At 43.8% G+C, this 27,774-nt stretch overlaps 1 protein-coding gene across 1 annotated transcript in view; it reads right to left on the reverse strand.

Annotated features, from left to right (window-relative positions):
- Window positions 1-7,380: 7,380 nt before the first annotated feature.
- The window catches only part of RTF1 (RTF1 homolog, Paf1/RNA polymerase II complex component), a 55,511-nt gene continuing 35,117 nt past the window's right edge, over window positions 7,381-27,774 (reverse strand). The window contains exons 10-18 of the mRNA XM_077818857.1: window positions 20,607-20,694; window positions 20,401-20,508; window positions 19,280-19,357; window positions 17,970-18,091; window positions 16,569-16,626; window positions 14,655-14,732; window positions 13,190-13,285; window positions 11,715-11,826; window positions 7,381-10,219 (exon numbers count right to left, since the gene is read on the reverse strand). Of these exons, the coding sequence (XP_077674983.1) occupies window positions 10,113-10,219; window positions 11,715-11,826; window positions 13,190-13,285; window positions 14,655-14,732; window positions 16,569-16,626; window positions 17,970-18,091; window positions 19,280-19,357; window positions 20,401-20,508; window positions 20,607-20,694 (847 nt within the window). The 3' untranslated portion in view covers window positions 7,381-10,112. The remainder of the gene's footprint in view (window positions 10,220-11,714; window positions 11,827-13,189; window positions 13,286-14,654; window positions 14,733-16,568; window positions 16,627-17,969; window positions 18,092-19,279; window positions 19,358-20,400; window positions 20,509-20,606; window positions 20,695-27,774) is intronic.

A 27,774-nucleotide genomic window follows, 5' to 3' on the forward strand; every position in this document is an offset into this window, starting at 1 on the left:
CAGACGTGTTCCTGTCTTTAACACTCAGATGCCCAATTCCCAATGGGGTCCAAACCCTAAATAAATCCATTTTGCCCTGTATAAAGCTTATACAGGGCAAACTCATAAATTGTTCACCCTCTATAACACGGATAGAGAGGTATGCACAGCTGTTTGCCCCCCCACCCCCCAAGTATTAATACATACTCTGGGTTAATTAATAAGTAAAAAGTGATTTTATTAAATACAGAAAGTAGGGTGTAAGTGGTTCCAAGTAGTAACAGACAGAACAAAGTGAATTACCAAGCAAAATAAAATAAAACACAGAAGTCTAAGTCTAGTACAGTAATAAAAACTGAATACAGATAAAATCTCACCCTTAGATAAAATGTCACCCTTAGAGATGTTTCAATAAGTTTCTTTCACAGACCGGACACCTTTCTAGTCTGGGCACAATCCTTTCCCCTAGTACAGCCCTTGTTCCAGCTCAGGTGGTAGCTAGGGAATTCCTCATGCTGGCTTCCCACTTGTTCTGTTCCACCCACTTATATATCTTTTGCATAAGGCAGGAATCCTTTGTCCCTCTGGGTTCCCACCCCTCCTTCTCAATGGAAAAACACCAGGTTAAAGATGGATTCCAGTTCAGGTGACATGATCACATGTCACTGTAAGACTCCAAGTCTTCATTCCTCCCAGCCTGACTCACAGGAAGGCCTGCATGCAAACAGAGCCATCCACAGTCAATTGTCCTGGTTGATGGGAGCCATCAAGATTCCAAACCACAATTAAATGGCCCACACTTTGCACAATTACAATAGTCCCTCAGAGTTATATTTCATATTTCTAGTTTCAGATACAAGAATAACACATTTATACAAATAGGATGACCACACTCAATAGATTATTAGCTTTGTAATGATACCTTACAAGAGACCTTTTGCGTGAAGCATATTCCAGTTACATTATATTCACACATTAGCATATTTTTATAAAATCACATAGGGTGCGTCACACCTGGGTTAGTGTTTTTGTTGTGTGGTTGCTGATGAGTATTTGCTTCAGATTGGGGGGCTGTCTGTTAGCAAGGGCTGGCCTGTCTTCCAAGATCTGTGAGAGTAAGGGATCGTCCTTCAGGATCTGGAGAGGTTTTAGTTGGGGGCTGAAGGTGATGCTCAGTGGCGTTCTGTTACTTTCTTTGTTGGGTCTGTCTTGTATTACGTGACTTCTGGCTCTGTCAATCTGTTTCTTCACTCCAGCAGGTGGGTATTGTAGTTGTAAGAATGCTTGATAGAGATCTTGTAGGTGTCTGTCTCTGTCTGAGGGGTTGGAGCAAATGTGATTGTATCTTAGAGCTTGGCTGTAGACAATGGATCATGTGGTGTGGTCTGGATGAAAGCTGAAGGCATGTAGGTAAATATAGCGGTCAGTAGGTTTCCGGTATAGGGTGGTGTTTATGTGACCATTGTTTATTAGCACTGTAGTGTCCAGGAAGTGGATCTCTTGTGTGGACTGGTCCAGGCTGAGGTTGATGGTGGGATGGAAATTGTTGAAATCATGGTGGAATTCCTCAAGGGCTTCTTTTCCATGGGTCCCGATGATGAAGATGAAGATATCATCAATGTAGTGCAAGTAGAGTAGGGGCGTTAGGGGATGAGAGCTGAGGAAGCATTGTTCTAAGACAACCATAAAAATATTGGCATACTGTGGGGCCATGCGGGTACCCATAGCAGTGCTGCTGACTTGAAGGTTTACGTTGTCCCCAAAACGTGAAATAGTTGTGGGTGAGGACAAAGTCACAAAGTTCAGCCACCAGGTTTGCTGTGACATTATCGGGGATACTGTCCTGATGGCTTGTAGTCCATCTTTGTGTGAAATGTTGGTGTAAAGGGCTTCTACATCCATAGTGGCCAGGATGGTGTTTTCTGGAAGATCACGAATGCATTGTAGTTTCCTCAGGAAGTCAGTGGTGTCTCGAAGATAGCTAGGAGCTGGTAGCATAGGGCCTGAGGAGAGCTGGTATGGCCACCCCCATTTTTTCATGTTCTCTCTGTGTTTGTATTTTATATATATATATATATATATATATATATACACACACACACACACACACACTAAAAAAAATTATATCTTCCTACTGTATTTTCCACTGCATGCATCTGATGAAGAGGGCTTTAGCCCACAAAAGCTTATGCTCAAATAAATTTGTTAGTCTTTAAGGTGCCACAAGTACTCCCCGTTCTTTCTGAGGATACAGACTAACATGGCTACCACTCTGAAACCTTACTCCTAGATGTCCTCCACTCCTGTATGCACGGGGCAGGGGGGGATCTCCCTCCTCCAAACCTCAATCTCCACCCTGGGTGACCCAATGGGAGACTAACAGGGAGATGAGAGGTCTAGAAAGACAGGCAGACCCCAACACATACCCTTCTTAGTAACTCTGTGCCCACTTCCACAGTTTCGCTACCAGCTGGAGCAGTATTGGTCTCGCTGGAGTATAAAAACTCTTATGCCAGAAAACCTCTTTCATTTTCTTAACTGACATCCCCTTCTCCAAGGAGTCAGCTACAACCTCCTCCATCTGCCCTGCTTCCCCAACCTTAGCAGGTACAGGAAGAGTACATGAGTGTGGATGACCAACCTGCCCTAGACCAGGAGCTACCAACTTCTCAAGGAGCCACTTCCTCTTCTCCCAATAAGGCCATAAATCCACCTTCTTCAACATCTCAGGATGAGTTTAAGATTTTTCATGATCTCCTCAAGAGGACTGCTGAGACTCTGGACATTCCTCTTGAAGTTATTCAGGACAAACAAATTGTTGGTGATTATCCATGCTGCAACATTGGGTAGAATAGCAATGCCCATAAATAAGGGCCTTCTTGAGCCTGCTAAAGTGACCTGGCATACTTTCTCTTTGTTATACTAAAATAGTGATAGATTTCTAATCCTTCAGTCAAACATGCCTTATAGATAGGTTGATGGAAATCTAAGGCATGTTTTCTAATCCTTCAGTCAATCTCAGTGCTCTTTGCTGAACCCTCCCCAATTTATCAACATCCTTGAATTTTGAGCACCAGAACTGGACATAGTATTCCAACAGCAGTCACACCAGAACCAATTACAGAGTAAAATAACATCTTTACTCTTACTCGAGTTTCCCGTTTATGCATACAAGAATCGCATTTGCTGTTTTGGCTACAGCGTCACACTGGCAGATGCTACCAAGGCTGATAGGCAAGAACAACTTGACCGATGGACTGAACATTACAAAGAACTCTATTCAAAGGATGTCATTATCTGTGATACTGCCTTAGCTGCCATTCCCCATCTTCCAACGATGCAGGAGCTGGACCAGACACCAACTCTTGAAGATGTAGAGAAAGCTATTAAAGAGATTGCATCTGGGACAGCAGCAGACAACTATCCGATACCTCTCCAGCTCCTAAAGGCAGAGGGAAGGAAGCTAGCAAGTGACAACTAGGCACTTCTCTGTGCCTGTTGGGAAGGAAACCACATACCCCAGGATCTGAAAAATGTGACAATAATTACTCTATATAAAAATAAAGGGGACAGAGCAGTCTGCAACAACTATTGAGTGATATCTGCTCAGCAAGATGCTTAAAAGGGTCCTGCTGAAAAGACTAAGTCTTTGCTGAGAGAGTCTACCCTGAGAGCCAGAGTGGGTTCAGAGCTAAATGCTCCATGACTGACATGTCCTTCACATTGCACTTGTTCCAAGAAAAAATGGCGTGAACAGGCATCTCTCTACACAGCATTCGATGACCTACAAAAGGCCTTCAAATATGGTTAGCAGGAACGGCATCTATAGGATTCTGTTGAAATTGAGTGTCCACAAAAAGATCCTCTCTATTGAAGGAGTTCCACAAGGGAATGAAGACAACCATATTGTATGAAAATGAAACAGAGTTTAGTATTGATACTGGTATGAAGCAAGGCTGCATCAGCCACCAGCTTTGGCATCTTCTTCTCTATTCTTCTTAAGTACGCCTTTGGAAATGATCAATCTGGCATACTAATTGAATCAAGGATGGACAGCAGCTTGTTTAGCAGATGGTTCCAGAGCAGAAGGTATGTCACCCAGCACACTATTCAGAATCTGTTTTTCTATACATGCTGTATTAGTCTCTAATTCACCTGATGAATTGCAGGTCATGATGAACAAGTTATCTGATGTATACACCAAGTTTGGCATGGTAATCAGTATCAATAAAACAGTTATGTCACAAGATACCACCTTTCCACCTAAAATTGATGTCAATGAAGCTCTGGATAACATGGATCTCTTCTGCTATCTCGGCTCAATTCTTACCAGCTGTCAAGGTTCCTTCCACACTCTGAATGCTAGGGTACAGATGTGGGGACCTGCATGAAAACCTTTTAAGCTTACTTTTACCAGCTTAGGTTAAAACTTCCCCAAGGTACAAACTATTTTACCTTTTGCCCTTGGACTTTCGCTGCCACCACCAAACATCTAACCGGTATTATTTTATTAGGAAAGAGTCCGTTTGGAAACGTCTTTCCCCCCCAAAATCCTCCCAAACATTACCCCCCCTTCCTGGGGAAGGTTTGATAAAAATCCTCACCAATTTGCATAGGTGACCACAGACCCAAACCCTTGGATCTTAAGCACAATGAAAAAGCATTCAGTTTCCTAAAAGAAGAATTTTGACAGAAGAAAGTAAAAAGAATCACCTCTGTAAAATCAGGATGGTAAATACCTTACAGGGTAATCAGATTCAAAACACAGAATCCCTCTAGGCAAAACCTGAAGTTACAAAAAGACGCAAACAGGAATATCCATTCCATTGAGCACAGCTTATTTTCTCAGCCATTTAAACAAACAGAATCTACCGCATATCTAGCTAGATTACTTACTAAGTTCTAAGACTCCATTCCTGTTCTGTCCCTGGCAAAAGCATCACACAGAGAGGCTTTGTTTTTCCCTCCCCCCAGCTTTTGAAAGTATCTTCTCTCCTCATTGGTCAGGTCATTGTAGTCAGGTGCCAGCGAGGTTATCCTAGCTTCTTCACCTGTAAAGGGTTTTTCCTCTGGCCAGGAGGGATTTTAAAGGTGTTTACCCTTCCCTTTATATTTATGACACCAGCTCACTTAACCTTGATAGAGAACTTGATGCTAGAATCAGCAAAGCTTCTGTCACTTTTGGCAAATTTACATCAAGTGTTTGGAGCAACAAGTTACTAATCCTGAACATAAAGGTGTCCATGTATCAGGCTGGTGTCCTTTGTACCCTCCTTTAGGATTGTGAAAGCTGGGTTACATACTCCAAGCAGGAGCAAAGATTGAACCATTTCCATCTCCGATATCTTAGAAAAATCCTTGGAGTTACTTAGGACCAACAGATCACCAACAACGAGATTCTTGAGAGAACCAGCCTACAGTCTATGCAGACTACACTGGATGTTTGCAGGCTTTGCTGGTTGGGACACATGGACTGCATGCCAAAGGCTGTGCTCTTAAGAACTGCCTGCAACACAGAGGAAGGCCAAAGTGCCAATACAGCAACAAGGTCAAGCAAGGTCTCAGGAAATTCAGCATTCCCACTGGGAAAATCCTGCCCACAATTGCTCAGTTTGAAGAAGACGGGTTAAAGCTGGTGCAGTCACCGTGGAGTGCCATCACAGAGCCCAGGCTGAGGCCTGCAGGCAAGCCAGGAAGCAGAGTATGCTTCAACCTCCATCTCGCAAGTGGACCTGTAGCCACTGGAAGGTTTGCCGCTTGTGCATTGGGTTCTTTTCCCAAACCATTGCTAAGCACCACTCGTGGACTTTGTTGCGTCTCCTTTAATCTGTCAAAATGTTAGATGGCGCACTGGGAGCTAGTGTTCAGCTGATTATCCACCAAGAGCCCCAAAATCTTTCAGATCACTGCTTCCCAGGATAATATCCCCCATCCTGTGAGGCCTACGTTCCTGGTTCCTAGATGAAGGCATTTATATTTAGTGACGTTAAAATACGTTGTTTGCACTCAATTTATCAAGCAATCCAGGTGACTCTGAATCAGTGACCTATTCTCTTCATTATTCACCACATCCCCCAATTTGTGTGTCATCTGCAAACTTTATCAGTGATTTTGTTTTCTCTTCTAGGTCATAGATAAAAATATTAAATAGTGTCGGTCAATCCTCTGGAACCCCACTGGAAAAAGACCCAGGATGGAAGGCAACAACATGTCTTCACGCAGATGACCAGACATATGAATTTCCATACCCTGGGGAGACTGGCATATCAAGAGAAAGAATTTGGAAACCTATGGTCTATTTCTTGACATGTATGATCAGTGATCCATTGTTGTACACTGTAACCCTCTTATCATTTCCACTTTACATGTGCTATTCATTGAACACTTAAGTTTGTCTTCTCTTACTGCCAGTTCTTTCTTCAGGGAACCAGCACCCCCCCTTTGACTCAAATTTTACCTACTTACGCCAAAAAAAAAGTTAACGCCCCACACCCCCAAATATTGCCTTGATGAAAACTGCCAGAAGTCTTGTGATGCTGCAAGATTCCACTTAGCATTTTAAAAGTGCATTTACTTTGAATTCAGCAAGAAGACAAAAGCACAGATGTATTTTAAAGTGTTCAACAGTGACCAATAGGTATATACCTACCTAAAAGTGACAAGACAAACTATTATAAATAGCACACTTAGCAGATGATCCAGACACACAATTTTCCCAACGGATTTAGTGAGATAGGGTCAGTTTCTGCAGATTTGTTTTCTTCAAAAAAGATTCCTTGATGAGAAGTCTCTAGACCAATTTGGAAAATGTCAAGGAAACAAACATGCTATCAAAACAATAGTGTATCCACCATATAAGCCCCCTAGTCTCATGACAGCTCTCTTCAGACAACGATCTGTGTGTACGGAGGGCAAGCCAGAAGGAGACAAGCCAGATAAAACTGAAGGACGTTTAAGTGATGTGGCATCCATTTCTTTAAATAGCTTCTCTGACCTCAGTTTCATGGTTCAGCATTTCTGACAAATAATGAGATAGGAGAAGAGTAGCTCAGGTTTCTGTGGAATGAACAGAAGTAAGTTTGGGTCTGCAGTGAAGGACAATAGAAAGGCATAAATCATAGTGAACTATCCTTCCCAGTGGCTCTACTTCACTCAACACTTAATAGCATCAAGGAGCCCACACTTGATTTTCTTGTACCCAGAAGTAGAGAGCTGCTCAGAAAACAATTGTCCATTTTACCATGAACAACAGCAGCACTTTTCAATAAGTATGTTATAATGTTGGGCTTTTAAATCATTTCAAGTCATGTTATGGACAAAAATGCATAGGAACATGGAAAAAACACAGGTTCCAAGCATGTGGAGACCAGAGTGCCCCATATCAAGGGATTAAACATGATCAACCTTATTAAACCAACCAACCAAGTTTATTTATAGAAGTCTGTACATTTGTAATGAACTCAGCTAGGACACCAATAAAACAAAAACAAATAAACCCATCCCTTCCCAGTGAACGGGAGGTGTCACTCACCTTTACATGCACTTAAAAAAGCAAAAATAAGATTACATCTTCATACACAATTAGTTCTGTAACTATTCAAGAAATGGAGTCCCTTGATGCATTATTCTCAACACAGAGTGTGGTTTGCATACAGTAACTCCTTGGCTATTGCCTCTGTTCGACAGTATTTCCGCAGAAACCATTCAGACTTCCAGAAGGTTGCAAGTGGTAGCTGATAACTGGGGATGCTCAGGACATAACCACTTTACAAGTTTTGCACACGAAATTCACTGTGTGCACCCATCTTTTTAATTTGATAAACTCCATTAATTCATGTGGGAAAACAAAGCAGATGTACTATTTACAACAATATCAGGGTCTCATCACTGTTTTTATTATAAAGTCTGTATCTTAGTTTGTGACTCAGTTGTAGACGTTTACTCTGGGATGAAATGGCACATCAAGTGAAAGCATGTAAAAAGAACTGAGGAGTAAAAAGTTTCTCTGTAGTCATTGTACCCCACAATAGTTTTTAGTAATTTTTGTAGGCAATTCAAGTTTTGCCTTGCACAATTTTGCAGTTATTCTTTTGTAAATCTTCAGAAATTTTGATAGTTGGGAAACTGTCTACTGCAAATAAAGTTTTTTTATTACATATCTGTAACATCATTGTAGTTGCTGCAAAACCAAAATGATACCAAATGCATATCTATCCAGTGGATCATGATGTCTCCTACAAAGCTATAATGGCAGATTCCATAAATCCACTTTTTAAAAAAATGTCAAAAGGACATACGTAAATGAGAGCCCACAACAGCTCCAGAGAAGTTGCTACAGACAGACAATCAGGAAAAAGTCTATGATTACATATTTACACAATAGTCCATAAAGGAGTTCCAAAGCTATGGACTATCTAGTAAATAAGCTATTAAAAAGTCCACAATTTGTTTACACAGCAAATAAGAGCTGCTTCAGAGGTGGAATTTTTTTTATACACAGTTCATTATATCAATTTTCACACAATTACATGACATTTCTTTAAAACTACTGTTAAAAAATTAACAAAAGGAAATTAAAATAAGAGCTAGATTAAAGTTTCATTAAGGATCCAACAAGTAAGTCACCAAGAGTCAGACTCAGGTTTAGATATAACCACTATATGCAGCTCTTAGAAAAATAATGCTACAACACTCCAGGAGGAGGTGTCAGGATCTTCCGTTCCTTCAAGACTCAATTTAGAAGAGCATCCTTACTTGTTCAGCACTTAAGCTCATGCTTTGGTGCTTAACTCAAGCAGGGTCTCTGAATTGTCAGACCTCTAATGCTTTTTTAATTTAGTTCTTAGTTCAGTATATTCAGCTGTATTTGTTTTGAAAAGCTCTTTGTTAAATGCCACTTATATTTACACTTGGATTTTTACACCTGAGTGATTATCAAGCAGTCATCTTGTTTCTAGTCAAACATTCCATAAAGCCATACAATCCTTGTGCTAGTGTTTTACTGCACCTGTACCACTTATATATAGAAAATATGTATCAGCAACTGCCCTCAGACATTTTCAGTACAGTTTCTACCTTGTCCTTCCCCTTCCACATAATATGAACTAATTTTTTTTTTAAAGCCTAGTTTAGAATTACTCACAAAGCAAAAAACCAAAACCACAAACAGATTGGAACCCAGTAAAGACAAGGTGATGTGAGAAAGATGGGACGTTGAACGATTAGTTGGATTTGTAGAAGAAATATAGGAGCCTACCTCATGAGCGCCCAGGGGCATCCCAGAAGGAGCTACTTCATTCAGTTACAGCAGGAGACTCAAGATACTCTACAGATCTACGGAGGACGAGTCTCACACAAGAGCACTTTGTGGGACTCTCAACAAGTATGTGTGAGTAAAAAGGGGAATGTGAAGGTACACAGCTATATCAGCCAGGCCTGTTTAGTAAGAATCACATTTAATGAGTTTCTTTCTTTCAATTTCAGATGCTCAAATACAGCTGGTAGAAATTCAAAAACAGCCGTAAAGAAATGTGACAGACTGATACAAATAGTACTGCAGCATAAAAAATGATAAAAAAACACCTGAAAAAAAGTCACGTAACACCCTCCCCCCACAAAAAAATTTACACTTTGAACCTAAGCCAGTTTTTGAAGTTTCCCTTCTCCAGAGCTAGGAGGAGGAAGAAGAGGAGGAAGAAAGTGCAGATGACCTTCAAGCCACAAAGGTCTTGTGCCAATGTTTACTCGCCATGCCCGTGGTGGTATGTACGGAGAGATCACCAAGTGCCGATGCTGCCACCACCAAAGAGATTCCTACAGAAATCCCAACTTGAGGCTAATACTGAACACAACGAGCTGCATCAACAATAAAAACAAAAAAATAAAAATAAAATCAAACTAAAAAGTGGGAGAACCCCAAATAGCACAGATCCACATTTGTGAAAGGGCAAGAAGGGAGGTCTATACAGTAAATAGTCAAATGGTTTATGTTACAGATGACTGGCAGTTTTAAAGAGTCTCTTCCCAGCTCCATTGCTGCTCCAACCCAGAAGGGGAACGGAAAAGGAAGGAAGAAGAGAAGTTGGGACATCATCATGGAGCATGCGGGATCAGAAGCAGCGGAGTGGGTATGCTCAAATAAGCCCCCGCCTTTTCTTGTAGTCTTCCAGGTTCAGTGATCGCCGAGGGGCACCATCTTTTGCTGGTGGAGCTTTGGAGGTGATGGCCAGCGTCTTAGATTCTGTGAGGAAATAACAGAAAGTCAGTGCTAGAATACATGAAAGTGGAAGTTCTTTTGCTTGGTGGTAATGATAGGAGAGAAGAGATTTCAGCCTTCCTGCCACAAAATAAACCAAGCTTCTTCGTGACAATTTCACCTTGGAAGTATGGTTAGCTTCTCTGCTAAACATTAAAGTAATAGTACATTGAACTAAAGGCATTTCCAATTATATGACAAGCATGTTCAATTTTGACTTTGCACCTCTTAAACCTGCTCTCTGCCACCAATGCTTCCATCTCCAGAAGAAACTACTCTGAAGTTACTAATGTTGCTGTCTCACATGCTGCATTGCAGTGTTCTGACAATGAAGGACATTTGTTACATGAGCATAGCAGAGACACAGGACAGACCTCACAAGGGAGTAAAACCAGTCAAGTTTTCTGTGCAACATTTCTTTACTTCCATAATAAAAAGCTTTGTCCAAGCTGGGTTTTTTCACATTGACTAGTACAACCTCCCTCCTTCTGACCTCCCTGACGCCCATCTCATTCTCCTTCAATTCATCCAACACACTAATGTCAAAATGCAACTTCACAAAGAATCTATCTGCTCTGAACACATACAGTCACACTCAGATCCCTATACTGGTTCTCCCTCAGCAGTAAAACCTACATTTTGCAAAATCCCAACTTGTCATCCAATCTTACATTAGATTTAAGCTCCCTGCCGTGGCATACACTGCACTGTCTACCTTTTGGCTCTACTTTGATTTACCTCCCTTGCTCACTTCATTCCTCCCAAGCCCTTCACTCCCACTACCCCCTTGTGTGTCCTTCAACTCTTGTCTTTCTGACTTCTTCCACTCTGACCCTTATGCCTACAAGGCCCTTCTTGGCCTGTTCTGCTATGACTTGACGTTCTTTCATTTCCCTCCTGAAACTACAACATAGGAACTTCCATATTGGATCAGCCCCATGGTCCTCTTCTGAGACCCTTGCTAGCTCTAGTCCTCCCAGCAACTTGATGCAAGTTAATCTTCATTATTCACACTATGTTACACCCCCACCCACTCCCTACATTTATAAAGTTGTCTGTTTAGACTGCAAGCTCTTTGGGACAGGGGTCTTGTCTTCCTATGAGTCTCAAGACGATTGCTGGCAGTGCATAAACAAACGCCACCATCAAAAAGACTATGTAGAGAGGTAGCTACAAATTCACTGCTACAATTAACATCTTATCTCCTTACCTCATTAGGCTACTGTCTTGGTGCCCCAAGAGTTTTACTAGTAACATGAATCTCAAAGCAAAGTCACAGATGTTCCTGTGGTACAGCACCTTCTCTTAAAGGTATTTGCCAGAACTATAGTACAAAGCCCGCAAGTCCCATTCCCAAGTCTGCTGCTGATCCAGACAGCAGTTGACTCCCAACTAAAACTGGCAGCCCTGGTCCACATACTTCTGTAATCTAGCAAAAGCTGGAAAATCACCTCCCTACACATACATAAGAGACACCCACCTGAGCTGGGAACCTGGAGATCAATCTTCACATCAAAGTCATGCACTTTGAACAGGTCCTCTGAGAGGTCACTAGCTGATTTTGAGTTCACGTCTTTGTCCTTCCCCTGACCCTGAAATTTAAACAAAGTTTCAGCAGTAGCAGCAGCACAAATCTGACAAAGCAGAGTCACAGAAAGAGATGAGAACGTTTTATTAGCCACCAACATGTTCAATCTGGACCTTCTGTTGTAACAGAGGCTACACATTTATCCTAATTATGAGCTTAACTGTAAAAAGTGAGTGAAAATTCACAAAATGTCACAATAACCTATAACAAACAGATAAAAAGAGGTCCAAAACGGAGACAGAGACTGAATTAGTCCAACCAAAAAGGCCTGCTGATATAACTCAAGGCCAATGTTAAGATCACGCCTGGTAAACAAGAGAAGTATGGAACTGGAAATCAATTAACCAAAATGGGTATGTAGAAAATTAGGCCTAATGGGTGAACAAAATAATGAGGGGATGGGGTACTGCCCCACCACTCCCTTTTTGGGGTCTTTAAAAGACTTTGGGGGGGGGAAAACAATTGAAGGACGAATATGGACGCTGGCTAAAAGACTGGAGAACAGGAATGAGCAAGCTTCACCATCAGGGCTGCCATTTTCACCATCTCTCAGACCTTGAGATCTACCATGAAACCATTAGGCCTTCATTATCCTAATCCTGAAAATATGTTCCCAGACTGGGGGTGGGGGGCAGCAGCAAAAGGGACCCAAATGACATTGCCATCTTCACCTGACTCCTGACCACCACCTGGGGTACAAGATTGTCTTCCCTGTCCCCTTGTGTGTCCTTTCCCTCCCCCACTTCATTTTCTTCTCTTTTCTATCCCTCTCCTTTTTCCTTCTGTCTAATAAAAGCCTGGCTTAGCTGGCTAAGACTGTGTATTTCGCAACACTGCTGTAACCAAAAGGTAAATAAAAGCAGCTCAACTAACTTCTTTTCTTTCCTCCAAAAGGACAGTTATTACCACTTTAATGCCATGTAACACCCTGCCAATTAGAGGGGGTGGAAAGGTTTCTTTTTGAAAATGCTCTCCAGCAAAAAGGTACAAGGAAGGTTGTTAACATGAAAACCTTAATAGTTTACATTTCAAATGCTCTCTTTTTTCCCCCCCCGTTCTGTATTTTTAATAAAAGGTTAAAAGACATTTAATGGTGTTTGCGCCATGGTACTAAGCAGGCTGAGGTCTCTGTACCCCAAACCTTGTGTAACACTGTTTAATACTGGACAATAATAGCGTCATATTAAAACCTTCAATTCTTTGGGCCCATACGTTCCATCTCAATTAATACAACACTTCTCTATACCCATGACTCCAAGGCACTATGATAATACAAATAAATAATAATAGTACCTTAAAATTAAACTGCAGGATTCTAAAAAAAAAAAAGGTGGAGTAACACAGCAGAGGAGGGATGCAGTACTTGCCTTGCCTATGTCCTTTGGTGCATCCGGTAAAGCACCAGATCCATATTTTGCATTTAGTTGGGCGAGGATGGCAGCTTGGACAGCAGGATCCCTGGACTATGAGCAAGAGAGACAGTGAGCAACTGCATATCCTTAGTGATACCCATGCGAGATCTGTCCTGACATTAAAGCTCATAATGCTCAGATTCAGAGAGCTTAAGGCCCGAATGGACCATAAGATCATTTAGTCAGACTTCCTATATATCACACAATTACCCCTGTATTGAGCCAAATAACTTGAGTTTGGTGAAAGCACAGCTTCCAGGAAAGCATCCAGGCTTGATTTGAAGACATCAGGAGAGGGAGAATCCACCACTTCCCTTGGTGATTGTTCTACTCCCATTTATACAAGGATCACATAGCCCAGTTTTGCCACAGCATTGCACCACAAAGTCATGTTGAGCTGCTTGTTCACTAGGACCCCTAAATCCATTTCAGGGTCACTGCTTTCCAGTCCACAGTCCCCCTCATCCCCTCGGGATGTTTTAGGAAACTGTTAATGACCCTTACTGCCAAAAAAAAATTGTGCCTAATTTCCGATTTGAATTTTTCTGGCTTCGGCTTCCAGCTATTGGATCTTGTTATGCCTTTCTCCTCTACGTTAAAGAGCCCTTTAGCATGGGGTATTTTCTCCCCATAGAAGGTACTTGTACACTGTAATCAAGTCACCTCAATCTTTTTTGATACGTTTAAGTCTCTTACTGTAAGGTATCTTCTCCAGTCCTCCAGTAATGTTCGTGACTCTTCTCTGCACCCTCGCCAACTTTTCAACATCCTTTTTATACTGTGGACTCCCGAACTGTATGCAATATTCCATTGTGCTATACAGAGGTAAAACACCCCTCCCTGCACCTACTCCCATTTATACAAGGATCACATAGCCCAGTTTTGCCACAGCATTGCACCACGAAGTCATGTTGAGCTGCTTGTTCACTATGACCCCTAAATCCATTTCAGGGTCACTGCTTTCCAGTCCACAGTCCCCCTCTTCCCCCCGGGATGGTTTAGGAAACTATGCACTCAACTAAATATTTTAAGCATTAAAACATATATTACGTTACACAGGGAGACTTGGCAGCTATACCAGCACAGAGCAGGTTGTTGACCCAAAGCTGTCCCATAAGAATTTACTAGTGAGTTCCAAAGCACCATCATCTCCCCACTCCTCCATGCCCATGTCCAGATCACTAATCCGACACACTTCGCTAAGAATAATGTGCTATAACACCTTTTCCTTGCGGTGGGTGTATTGATCCTGGTCTGAGTATGTATCACCGTTGTATCTGGACAACTGTTCCCAGTAGTCCTTCCTGACTGTGACACAACAGGATATTTATTCTTTTCCTTTCTATTCCACACATGGACAGTCTGCACTGCTCCCAACCATCCTCCACTTGCCTTGGACTGACTTCAGTGTTATACTTACATTGGAAACTATCGTGGGCTTGCACTGCCGCCTAGTAAAAGGGTCCATTTGCTGGTTTTTCATATTGTGACTTTCAGCCTACAGAAGAAGCAATGAACAGTCTTACATAACTCACTACGTTCACCTGTCTTGCCTTTGTCAACCCCAACACAGACACCATCGCCATCTGCAGCATCAAGGTTAGAAAGACAACAACAAGCACCACCAATAACCTCTATTAGATCATATCCACAAATTTTACACTCCAATCACGCTACTCCAGGGGTCGGCAACCTATGGCACGCGTGCCAAAACACGGCACGTGAGCCAATTTTTAATGGCACACTGCTGCCTGCCCGACCCGGGCAGACAGCAGCGTGCCACTAAAAATCCTGCCCGGCCCGCTCTTTTCTGCCCCCCCTTGCCACGGAGCGGGAGAGGTAAAAGCAGAGCCGCAGCACGCTCTCTGCTCCGGGGACCTTGGGGAAGGGGGTGGGAATCAGGGCATATCCCCTCCAGCTCCTTGCCATGAGCCGCTCAGGGCAGGGGGCTGGGAGCATCCCCACGACCCCAGCCCTCTGCCCTGACCCCTGCAGCCCCCTCACACAGCCCCAGCTCTGACCCCTGAACCCTCCTCACACACACCCAGCCCTCTGCCCTGACCCCTGAACCCTCCCCACAACCCCAGCCCTGACTCCAGCACCCCCCACACATACCCAGCCCCCACCATGCCCTGACTCTTGCACCTCCCACATTCCCACTCCCACCCTGAGCACCAAACAGGAGCTCTTGCACACCCCGCCCCCCACATTCCCACCTGCACCCCTTGCACCAAATGGGAGCTGCCCAGGTAAGTGCTCCACACCCAAACCTCCTGCTCCAACCCTGAGCCCCCTCCCTCATTCTAGCTCCTGGCCAGACCCTGCACCCCAACCCCCAGCCTGTTCTCAGCACACTCCCACCCTCATGTCAGTGCAGAGAGAGGAAGAGAATGGCTAGAACCAGGGAGAAGGTAGGTACCTACTCTATGTGGATAGGGCCGGGACTCCAGACCAGCAGCGGGCTGAGCAGGGCCGGCAGCCGGATCCCTGGATGGCAGGAGCTGGCGGACGGAACCCCAGACCAGCAGCGGGCTGAGCCGCTCAGCCCACTGCCAGTCTGGGGTCCCGGCCATCGGCCCTGCTCAGCCCACTGCCGGTCTGGGGTTCTGGCTGCCTGCCCCTTGCCAGCTGGAGTCCCAGCCGCAGGCCCCAATCAGCCCGCTGCCAGCCTAGGTGAACGGAACCCCAGGCCGGCAGCGGGCTGAGCGGGCCGGGGTGTAAGATCAGCATTTTAATTTAATTTTAAATGAAGCTTCTTAAACATTTTGAAAACCTTGTTTACATACGACAATAGTTTAGTTATATAATATAGAGACTTAGAGAGAGACCTTCTAAAAAACGTTAAAATGTATTATTGGCATGAGAAACCTTAAATTAAAAGTGAATAAATGAAGACTCAGCACACCACTTCTAAAAGGTTACCGACCCCTGCTCTACTTCCTGAAAGACAAAGTGGAGACGCTACTTGCATATTTCTCATGGATGTTGAGAGGCTTAATTAGTGTTAGTTAAAACACTTTGAAGTCCCTTGAATGAAAAGCACTACAGAGCAGAGCAGTATTTCCCTCCATTACTATACCTTCGTAAGTCTGATTTCTGACTCATGCAACACCCAATATTCTACTATTACAACCACCACGGAAACCTGCTAAGAATGTGGCTGGTCATGGGAGGGGCATGTAATTTCTTTATAATGCCACTTTCTGAGTTTTGTTTTTAAAGAACATCTTGTAGGATAAAATAATATGTATATCACCATATAATTAGCTACCCGCCACTCCCCTGAAAATTCCTTTTTTTCTTGTAGCCCAAGTATTGCTTCAACATTCCTTACCACTAGAGCCTTCTCGGACTCCACAATGTTCCATTCTCTATTCCTCTGGTTGATGTAACTGCAAAAAAGAAGGGGGACAGAGGGGAGGGGAGAGGAGACAGAGTACAACAACAGTGTTATTTAATGCATGCTACTAAAAAGCAGGAAATCATAGAAACCCAGGACTGGAAGGGACCTTAATAAGACATCTAGTAGAGTCCTCTTCACTCAGGCAGGGTTAAGTATTATCTAGAACAGTGGTTCTCAACCAGGGGTCCGAGGCCCCCTGGGGTGCCGCGAGCAGGTTTCAGGGGGTCCACCAAGCATGGCTGTCATCAGACTTGCTACGGCACAGGACAGAAACCCAAAGCCCTGCCACATGGGACTGCAGCCAGGGCCCCCGAATCCCACCACCAGGGGCTGAATCTGAAGCCTGAGCACTTAGCTTTGTGGTGCCCCAGGCAACTGCCCTGCTTGCTACCCCCTAACGGTGGCCCTGGCTTTTAGACGTAGAAAACAGGTGGGCCATGGAGTTTTTATAGCATGTTGGGGGGAGCCTCAGAAAGAAAAAGGTTGAGAACCCCTGATCTAGAAGACCATCCCTGACAGGTACTTGTCTAACCTGTTCTTAAAAACCTACAAAGGAGATTCCACAGCCTCCCTAGATAATTTGTTCAAGTGCTTAACTCCCCTTGCAGTTAAGAAGTTTTCCCTAATGTCTAACCTAAAGCTCACTTGCTGCAATTTAAGTCCATTGCTTCTTGTCCTGTAGATATGGAGAACAATCCCCCCCTCTTTATAACAACCTTTTATGTGCTTGAAGACTTTTGTCCGTCCCCGCCACAATCTTCTCTTCTCCAGATTAAACAAATCTAGTGTTTCCAATCTTTGCTCACAGGTCATGTTTACTAGACAGTTCATCATTTTGTTGCTCTCCTCTGTATTTCTCCAATTTGTCCACATCTTTCCCAAAGTGTGGTGCCCAGAACTGGACGAAGTACTCCAGTTGAGGCCTTACCAGGGCTAAGTAACCCTTTATGTCCCTGGCTAGTTTAATCGCATTTTGTGCCTTGGCCTTTCTAATTTTTTCCTATATGCTTTTAATAGTCATTTTATTTAAGTGACTGCTCTCACTGGCAATCACTTTCTGGCACACAACCCTTTATTTGAGATGGTTGGGAAGAAAGGTTTCATTTTTGACAACAGGAAATGGATTCTGGTGCATATGATCAGAGGGAGAGAAACAGCAAGTGAATAAGTAGCATAATTAGCAATCCAGGTATTCAGGTCATAAGTATATGTACAGGAAAGACATGCCAGAACTTGCAAGTAGCACTAAATGTTTTTTGTAATTGGTTTCTCTCTTCTGTTGCCTTTTTATTGATGTGCTTTAAAGGGACAATGTCAACTTCAGGTACCTACCTGATTGCAGAAATGTTTTTTGTCCGCTGGCGATCCAGGGCCTCTGCTCTTTCTTCCAGTTCATTAAGCTGATCTTGAATCTGTTTTGCCTTGTCCTGGTCCCCCAAGTCTTCTGCCATAGCCTTCAAACAACCAGTAATTTGTTAGGCATAATTCTCCTCCCCCACAGGGCCAGTCAGATATTAGGGATAGACCTAGAGTCATCTAGCCTGTTTTACTTCAGTGCCGTTCTTACTTCTACCACTAGAATAAGAGGATCTCATTTTTTGTTCCTATACAGAAGGCTGCTATAGTTTGATTAAAACTCACCTTTCCCCTGCCCAGTACAGGAAAAGACTGATTATTATTGCAATTGTGAATTTTAGTTTAGTTAATGCAATGAAAGTTTAAATCAGACTGCTCATTTAATGAGATATACAATACCACCTTTGTCATCCTTTCAGAAAGTCAAAACTCAAAAGCTTCTCTTTCACCAACAGAAGTGGGTCCTATAAAAGATATTACCTCACCCACCCTGTCTCTCTAAAACTGAAAATACACCATCACACAACCCACAACTCTGCATAAGTGAATTTCAGTAAATAATGGTTTATCAAAAAAGTTAAATCAGTCCAAAGCGTGCAAGAGCAAACTTAACAGGATACTAAATCCCTTGATTTCTTGGGTTTGTATTTTCTAGTATCAAACTTAACGAGAAAACCAAGTGTAGATTTTTCCTTGGTGTGAGAAGCTACGACAATTTTTATTCTTCAAAGGTATTTTAAACTGTTTGACTTTTAGGCCTGTGCTATGCACATGACCAAGTAAGCCACTCAAGGCTCTGAATATTCAAGTCTCTTCACATGAGACGGCTGCATGGAAAGAAACCATAATGGCCAGTAAATGGTTCAGCCATCCATTCCTTTCAATAGGAATTTGAACAGCGGGCTGTAAAAAAAATAGTATAGGCAAGCGATTTTCAAATTCTCCAAAGAGTATATAGTAGCAACAACGAGGAAAGAAAGTGAGCTTCTACAGCCACCAACTAGGAGCGTCTCACCCTGAGGACAAGAAAGGACAGCTGAGACAGCTGCTGGCCATTGTGCCTCATCAGAAGGTGGCAAGTGCCCTCCAGTGGTGAAGGAATTTAATGATTCTGACTGGCCTCCAGATGTTCTGGAACCCAGCAGTTCTCTGCGTTCTATTTGCTGTTGAATTTAAGTCAAGTTGCTGCAAAGTACGTGGTGCTTTGGTTATAACTAGCATCCAAATAAGCTTTGATTCTTCAATCAGAAGAGCTTTGCACTAAGTAGGGGAGTATTATCTCTTACCTTCTCCTTTAGTAGCTGAGTTTTCTTCATGGCATAGTTGGGAGGGGCTTTTCGGAACCTCTCTTTCTCTTTTACAATCTTTCAAAAGAATCAGAACAGAGAAGTTATAACAATATATACATTTTATAATACCTGGAGGAGCTACAAGTGACAGGCCAACCGGTACCATTAAACGTAAGACAATATTTACTTCTACAGAACTTAGAGAACCTGGATTTGTGCAGGAAATGGCCTAACTTCATTATCATGCACATTGTGTAAAGAGTTGTCACTTTGGATGGGCTATCACCAGCAGGAGAGTGAATTTGTGTGGGGGGGTGGAGGGTGAGAAAACCTGGATTTGTGCTGGAAATGGCCTAACCTGAAGATTACTTTAGATAAGATATTACCAGCAGGACAGTGGGGTGGGAGGAGGTATTGTTTCATATTCTCTGTGTATATATAAAGTCTGCTGCAGTTTCCACGGTATGCATCTGATGAAGTGAGCTGTAGCTCACGAAAGCTCATGCTCAAATAAATTGGTTAGTCTCTAAGGTGCCACAAGTACTCCTTTTCTTTTTGCGAATACAGACTAACACGGCTGTTACTCTGAAATCTACCAAAACACAAACTAACAAGTTACAACCTTTTACTATATATATGGCCTATAACAAGACTAATGACACCAAATTACACTTAGTAAATACTGAGCTAGTAAAGAGCTGAAGAAATTTATAATAGCCAACTTTAATGTGATGCTAATAACTACTTAGGACTCCGTACTATTTTACTCTGCTCAGAGAAGGTGTAACTAAGTGAAGGAACTCTTTGCAAGGCTGCAGCATAAGCCTGAGATGGGGCACAGAACACAGAGAGGATATAATAAAGTAGGAGCGGGCATTAAAAATCAGGCCTACTTAGGCCCCAAACTATTCTTTCCACCTCTTTCATTTATTCCATTTAATTTTATTACTTGTACCTTTCCCACTCACCCTCACCACAGTGAAACCAAGCACTTCTGACTTCACAAGCTCCAGAGCTCTGCTCTTGTGAGTTTTTGCTCCTTTTGAGCACTGCCCTAGTGTCACTTTAGGAGACCTTACTTACAGGGCCCCATCTCAAAGTACAGTCATTTTGTTTACCTCCTCAATGTCCTGGTCATTAAATTTGTAGTTGAGGGCTTCTTTGATGGACACTTCCTTCTTGTTTATCTCATCTAGTGTAGGCAACTGCATCCCAGCAGAGAACATCTAGATATAAAAACAAAAGGTGTCAAAATCATTCTCCACTCATCAGAATATCCCTGGCAGAGAGCTGCTACGAAGAGGAAAAATTAGGGCAAACTCACCGCTTCCTTCCACTTCATGAACTCACTTTCAGTAAATTCCTGATTTGAGACAAACTCCAGACGAAACACACGCTGGTCACTGCCATGCCTGCAACAAGAAGAAAAAAAAGTTACTGGAAAACTTATGCCAACCAATACAGCAACATGCCCATCTGCTGGATATAGGGCAATGACTTGGGTCTACAAAGAAAGACAAAAGGTTCAATGTACTCTAGCCAGTTAAGTGACAATTTAGGCTGCTCTAATTGTGTTCACTAGGTGTCTACCTCCATCCCAAAATTCCTGCACACACACTCCAGTGGGTCAGTCCTGTTCCAGTCTGCATGTGAGAGACTGGGGGGGGGGGGGGGGGAAGCATACTATCCTACAGCATGGGGATAATCAAGGAGGCCTGGGGGCTGGGCTATTTAAACACACGACCAAAAAGCTGAGGGAAGGAGACGCCAGATAGGCTGCAGTGGGTGGTGGTTTCTCTCAGAGACCAGGAGAAAAGCCTAACCTGATTCTCAGATTTGGATTTGTGGACTTGTTTGGGAGCTCTGAAGCAGGGCCCTCATGAACTGTTTGTTGTAATGATTCCTGTCCTGTAACCATATTAAGAGGGGAGGTGGCATTTGGTCAATGTGTGTTGTTTCTCCCTGCCCTGAGCTGTTTAAGTGACTCTACCTTGGGAAATTAATGAGACAGACTGCAAACATCCTTTAATGTTGTGAACAAGCCTAATGGAATTAAGATAAAAACTTATTTCAATAAAGTTAAACCTCACTTAAATAGGGTTAATACTTTTGGGTAAATTGTATTAAAAATGCAACTATGTATTTTCTCAAGCAGGAGGGAGGATGCTAAATGAACTTCCTCCATCAGCAGCCTTGGAAGAGCCAGGCCATCCCTCTCCTCCCCCCCCCGAGAGATACACATTCTAGTTCAAACTGGATTCTTCAGTGACTAACAGACAAAGAAAATACTTTGATAAATAACCTGGGTTTAGATAGACTCAGGGCCTTCTTCCTGATCCAGCCAATGGACAGGACCTCTGATCCCCGGAGGGTCCCAATCCTTCAGGGAGGGCTGGAAGGATTTGGTCTATTAAGGCCCCATAGGACTGGGTGCTTGTTCTGAGTGGGAGCTGTGGTAAGCTGTTAAACACAAGGACTCCCCTAGAGTGGGGGGTTAAAGGACTTATCCTGGCAGAATCCATGTTGGGACTGGGGTTCCTGGTAAGCTTATTAGTGTGCATGGAGATTCTTTTATTATTTTCTCTGTAAAGTATAAAGTAGTCTTGCTTAGAAAGAACTGTGTGGTAACATATCTATAGCAATTATACTCTTTATCCATCTCTGAAGAGAGAGCAAAACAGGTCTGTTTTGGCAGACTGTCTTGGCTGGGAAATAAACAAGGAAAGCAGGGAACTGTGCAGCCTGCGAATACCCTGATCACAAGGGGAAGAGACACGGGTCTCCACCCAGAAAGGCAATGACTAGAAGCTGGAAGCCGAGAGTCGGTGCCCTTGCTGAACCACTGAAGGGAAGTGTGCCCTGAACTGTGAAAATTAAGGTGGGGCATACTTGCAGTACCACAATAGCTAAACGGGGCATGGAGGGACTGCCCATGCCTTTACATTGCATTACTACTTAGTAGCCAGTTTCTAAGGAGCATGAAGCTGACAATATCCAGGCATATTATATGGTGGCACTAGTTCCATCCAAAGGCACAAGAACACCCATCTCTCCCCCAAACCTTGACAACATATGGCACTACCCACTAATAAATAGGATTCTCTTCCACTACCTTAGTTTTGAACAGTGACATTTGACAAAAGGAAGTTACTCACCTTGTACAGTAATGATGGTTCTTCGAGATGTGTCCCCCTATGGGTGCTCTACTACTCACCCTCCTCCCCTCTACTTCAGAGTTCTTGTCAAGTACTCTGCAGTAGAGAAGGATCTCGGGGGGAGGGGGTCACCCGCCTGCATGTGCTGGTTAATTCACAGCACTTCATCAGCTGTTAGTTCAGCAGCAGCACAAGGACACAAGTTCACCTGTATTGGAGTATCCACAGGGACACAAATCTCAAAGAATCATCGTTACTGTACAATGTGAGTAACTTCCTCTTCAAGTAGTGTCCCTATGGGTGCTCCACCGCAGGTGACTCCCATGCAGTATCCCCAGTGGGAGGCTGGGGCTTCAACATTGAGTCTGCTATGAATGACAATGCTGCGGAAGCAAAGACAGCATCAGAAGTAGAGCCCCTGGTAATCGCATAGCGTTCTGCAAAGGTATGCTCAGACGCAGGGGTTGCTGCCCTGCAGATTTCAGAAATAGGGACATGCCTGAGGAAGGTAACAGAGGAGGAACCCAATCTCGTGGATTGTGCGTGGATTCCAGATGGAGGTACTACGTTATGAACCTGATAGCAGTGTTTGATACAGTTCAAGTTCCATTTGGAGAGTCTCTAGGATGATATCGCGGCTCCTTTAAACCTTTGTGCAATAGAAAGGAAAAGCTTAGGAGATCTCCTAAAGGCCTTCATCCTGTCCAGGTAAAAGGCCAGGGCTCTTCTAATGTCTAGTGTGTGCAGTATAGCCTCCCTGTTATCATGGTGAGGCTTAGGGTAAAAGGTCAGGAGATGAATCAGTTGGTTTATGTGAAAAGATGAGGTCACCTAGGGGATGAACTTCAGGTGTAGTGTAAGAGTAAGCCTGTCCTGAAAAAATATTGTATAAGGGGGGTGTGCTATCAGTGCCATTATTTCCCCTATTCTTCTCACTGATGTGATCGCCAACAAGAAGGCTGTCTTCATAGACTGGTATGTGAGCAAACAAGTAGCCATGGGTTCAAAGGGCTGCCTAGTCAAGCTCTTTAGTATTAAGTTTAGGGCCCATGTTGGGATAGGATGTCTGGGTTGGGGGAAAAGGTATACTATACCCTTGAGGAATTGATTTCTGGTTGGGTGTGAGAGCACTGAGCATCCCTCTACTTGTTGATGGAAAGCTGCGATGGCGGCTTGGTGAACTTTGAGTGAATTAAGAGATAGTCCTGATTTCTTGAGAGTCAGTATATCATCTAAGACCACTGGGAGAGTAGCAGATGTCAGGGAAATTTGTCTGGAATTACACCAAACTTAAAACATGGTCCACTTTTGCAGGTAAAATACAATGTGTACCAGATTTTCTACCGCGTAGTAACACACCCTGTACCTCCTCAGAGCAGGATCTTTCTATGTGCTGGAACCATGAAGGAGCCAGGCCTCGAGTCAGTATCTACAGGTTTGGATAGAGAGTGCATCCTTCATTCTGCGAGAGGAGGTATGGAGCGGGTTAGAGAGATATCAGCAGGCATGTCGCCAATTATGACAGGTAAGGGTACCACGTCTATCTCAGGAGGGAGCAATCAGTATGATGTTTGCTCTCTTTTTATTTTTAAGAGGACTTTCAGCAATAGAGGGAATGGGGGGAAGGTGTAGAGAAGGTCCTTGTCCCATGGAAGAAGAGTATCCCCTAAGGAGTACTGTCCTATTTCTGCCCCGCAGCATGGACATTTTTTGTTCAGGTAAGTTGCGAACAGGTCTATAGTTGGTGTCCCCCATCATCTGAATATGTTGTGTAGCACTGCTGAGTTTATCCCCCATTCATGGTTGCATGGGAACTTGTGTCTGAAATAGCCCACTTTCATGTTTTATACTCCTGGAAGATAGGTCGCTGATATGGTGACACTGTGGGAAACGCACCAGTTCCATAACCCACACAAAGGGAGAGTGATCTGGCACCTCCCTGGTGATTTATGTACTACATGCATGCTGTGTCAAGTCCCGAGTGTGCGTACCCTTGATTAGTAGAAAGAAGTGGGTGCAGGAATTCTTAACCATGCTGAGTTCGAGGAGGTTGATGTGAAGAGATGTCTCTGTGGATGACCACTTGCCCTGTGTCGTAATATTGTTGAGATGTGCACCCCACCCTATGAGGGGTGCACTGGTGGTGAGGCTTAGTGATGAGCAAGTGTGCAAGAAGGGGATCCCTGAGTAGACATCTGATGTGGATGATTGTGATGAGGAAGACTGGGAGTCTGACAGTTTACATATGGAAAATCTGGATTTTTTCTTTTGTGGCTCATAATAGCGTTGAGTTGCAAAATGTGGTGTGCAGGATTTATGTTGTGGTTGCGGACTACATTTTCTTTTTTGTCCAGGTGTATAAATCCCTAATGACTGGAGAGTGACCCTTGAGTCTTTGAGTGTATGGAGGGATGATCAGTCTTCTCGGCAAACAATTTGGTGCCCTACAAAGGGGAGGTCCTCTACTGTAGTCTGTACTTCTTTAGGGAAGCCAGACAGGTGCAACCAGGACACTCGCCGCATAACCACCACTGTAGAGATGGACCGGCTGCTGTGTCAGCTGCATCAAGCGCTGATTGTAGCGCTCTCTTGGCCACCAGGTTTCAGAGTGGTAGCTGTGTCAGTCTGTATTAGCAAAAACAATGAGGAGCCCTTGTGGCACCTTAGAGACTAACAAATTTATTTGGGCATAAGCTTTCATCAGATGCATGGAGTGGAAAATACAGTAGCAGGTATAAATACACAGCACATGAAAAGATGGGAGTTGGCTTACCAAGTGGAAGGTCAGTCTAATGAGAATTCAATTAACAGTAGGATACCAAGGGAGGAAAAATCACTTTTGTAGTGGTAATGAGAGTGGCCCATTTCAAATAGTTGACAAAAAGGTGTGAGTAACAGTAGGGGGAAATTAGGTTTTGAAATGACCCAACCACTCCAAGCCTTTATTCAGGCCTAATTTGATGGTGTCCACTTTGCAAATTAATTCCAGTTCTGCAGTTTCACATTGAAGTCAGTTTTTGAGGTTTTTTTGTTTAAGAATTGCCACTTCGAGGTCTGTTATTGAGTGACCAGAGAGACTGAAGTATTCTCCTACTGGGTTTTGAATGTTATAATTCCTGATGTCAGATTTATGTCCATTTATTCTTTTGCGTAGAGACTGACCAGTTTGGCCAATGTACATGGCAGACGGGCATTGCCACCAGTTGTCCTTCACTAACAATGGCTCAAAACTGTTCCCAATGTGACTCCAGGAGCTGATCAATAGATGCATTAAGCTGGTATAGTTGTCGTAGTCGTATTTTGCAGTCAGAGCTTGATAGTTGGCAATTCTGAATTGTAGTGTGGCAGATGAATAGGCCTTTCTCCCAAATAGGTCAAAACACTTCCAATCCCTATCGCTGGGGGTGGGCTTCACATGGTGTTGGTGCTGGGAGTTCATTCGATCCAAAATGGAATTGCGGGGGAAGAGGTGGGAACAAAAGAAATTCCATATCCTTAGTTGGGACATATTTCTTATTGGCCTGTTTGCAGGTAGGCATGACTCATGCCGGGGTTTGCCACATAAGTTGGGCTGGGTCCAGAAGGGCCTCTTTGATCGGGAGGGCTATTCTGGAGGAAGAGGAGGAGTGCAAGATGTCCAGGAGTTTGTGATGGGTGTCTTTTACTTCTTCAAGAGGAACCTGCTATGTGTTTGCCACTCATTTAGCTAGATCTCGAAAGAGCCTGAAATCATAGTCTAGGGATAGCAGAAGGGGCATCACTACCTCATCTGGATAGGAAGAAAAGATGTGAGTTTGTGGGTGTGACTTCCTCCTCAAATCCACCCTCCTGTTCCTCCATAATCTCCTCTGGAGGTTCAGAGGCTCTGGATACTGTGGCTGAGGGAAAGCATCTCAAAGGCTCACAGCAGGCCACACTAGATGCTTGAGAGGCTTGGAGTCTGTATGCCACCGAGGGATCCCAGTAGGGCCAGTGGTTCCCACGTTGGCCATACCAAGGTGGTTGAGGAGCAGACAGAAGGTATGACTGAGGGGGCCCAGGTTGGTAGAGGGCACAATTAGGACTGGGGGAAGAGTAATGGGAGACTACCTCTTCCTGCTCACTATCTGATTCACCACTGGAGAATGGAGATGTGTGACACAGCACGAGACTCCTGCACCCAAAGTGAACTCGGTACTGGAGCCCCATGAGATTTTAGAGTGCCTGAATTCTTGTTGTGCCGACCTCCTAGGTGCTGATGGTCATTGTCGGTGGCCATGGCACTGAAGGGATCGGTGATCTGGGCTGTACCAAGCGCTCTGAGGCTGGATGGCTTGCTGTTGACAGTGCCAATGGCAAAGCTTGTATTGGCAGGGTCTTCTTAGTGGTGGTGCAGTCTCTGTCCTTGCCTTTATCTGTCAGTACTGTTGCTTCGGTGCCCTTCACGTCTTTCAGCACAACAATACCTGCCACTTCAGACCCTAGTGAGTCTGGCTACTGTGTTTAGACTAGCTCAGTACCTACGATACCAAATGATGATCTTTCCCAGCTAGCTCAGGACTCACGGTTCTCTTTTTTGAAGCCTTACATGAGGGGTCCGTGGCTATTTTCTTTGACACATAGTCCTTAGATGTCACGGGCTGTGGGGAAGATTCGCACCATCTGGGTGACTCCTGGCATGGGTCCAGGGATGGCTGAAGAGCTGCCTCCATGAGGAGTTTTAGTCTCAGCTCTCAGTCCTTCAGAGATCTGGACTTGAGTTGTTGGCAAAGACTACAGTTTTGGGAAATGTGGCTTTCCCTAAGGCAACAGATGCAGTGGGAATGTTTATCCACTACAGTGATGGCCTCCTTGCATGTGAGGCACCTCTCAAAGCCCAGTGAAGTGGGCACACCCCCATGCTGGGGCAAAGGTTGTTTTTTTGTTTTTTTAAAGAAAGAGAAAATAAAGAAAGCTCTACAACTCAGAAAGGGATTAACTAAACTACTGAAGTGCTAAGCGAGAGATAGTCTGTTCACCGTATTGTTAACAGCTCAGTCTCTAGCCAGAGGCGGTTGAGAAGGAACTGAGGGGGGGTTCACCTGTGCAAACTGGTTAGCCTCATGGCAGAGCACGAGGGGGGCACAGCACATGTGCAAGCTGAATGGACACTTCTACCAAAAGTTTTCTGATCAGCTGTGCTGGACACAAGCACCCACAGGGACACTACTCGAAGATGATGACTAAATTATACTGTCCTTAACGCTAAGAGGAGGAGTCCTTCTAGTTTCTAAACAGTATCAAAAGTTCTCACCATCAGCCAGTCAGCATTCTATTTCTGATGAGCATCTCACATGGCTCTCAGATTACCAGGGAATC

This window comes from Eretmochelys imbricata, chromosome 6, assembly GCF_965152235.1.
Source record: "Eretmochelys imbricata isolate rEreImb1 chromosome 6, rEreImb1.hap1, whole genome shotgun sequence".
In the NCBI taxonomy this organism is placed as follows: domain Eukaryota; kingdom Metazoa; phylum Chordata; order Testudines; family Cheloniidae; genus Eretmochelys; species Eretmochelys imbricata.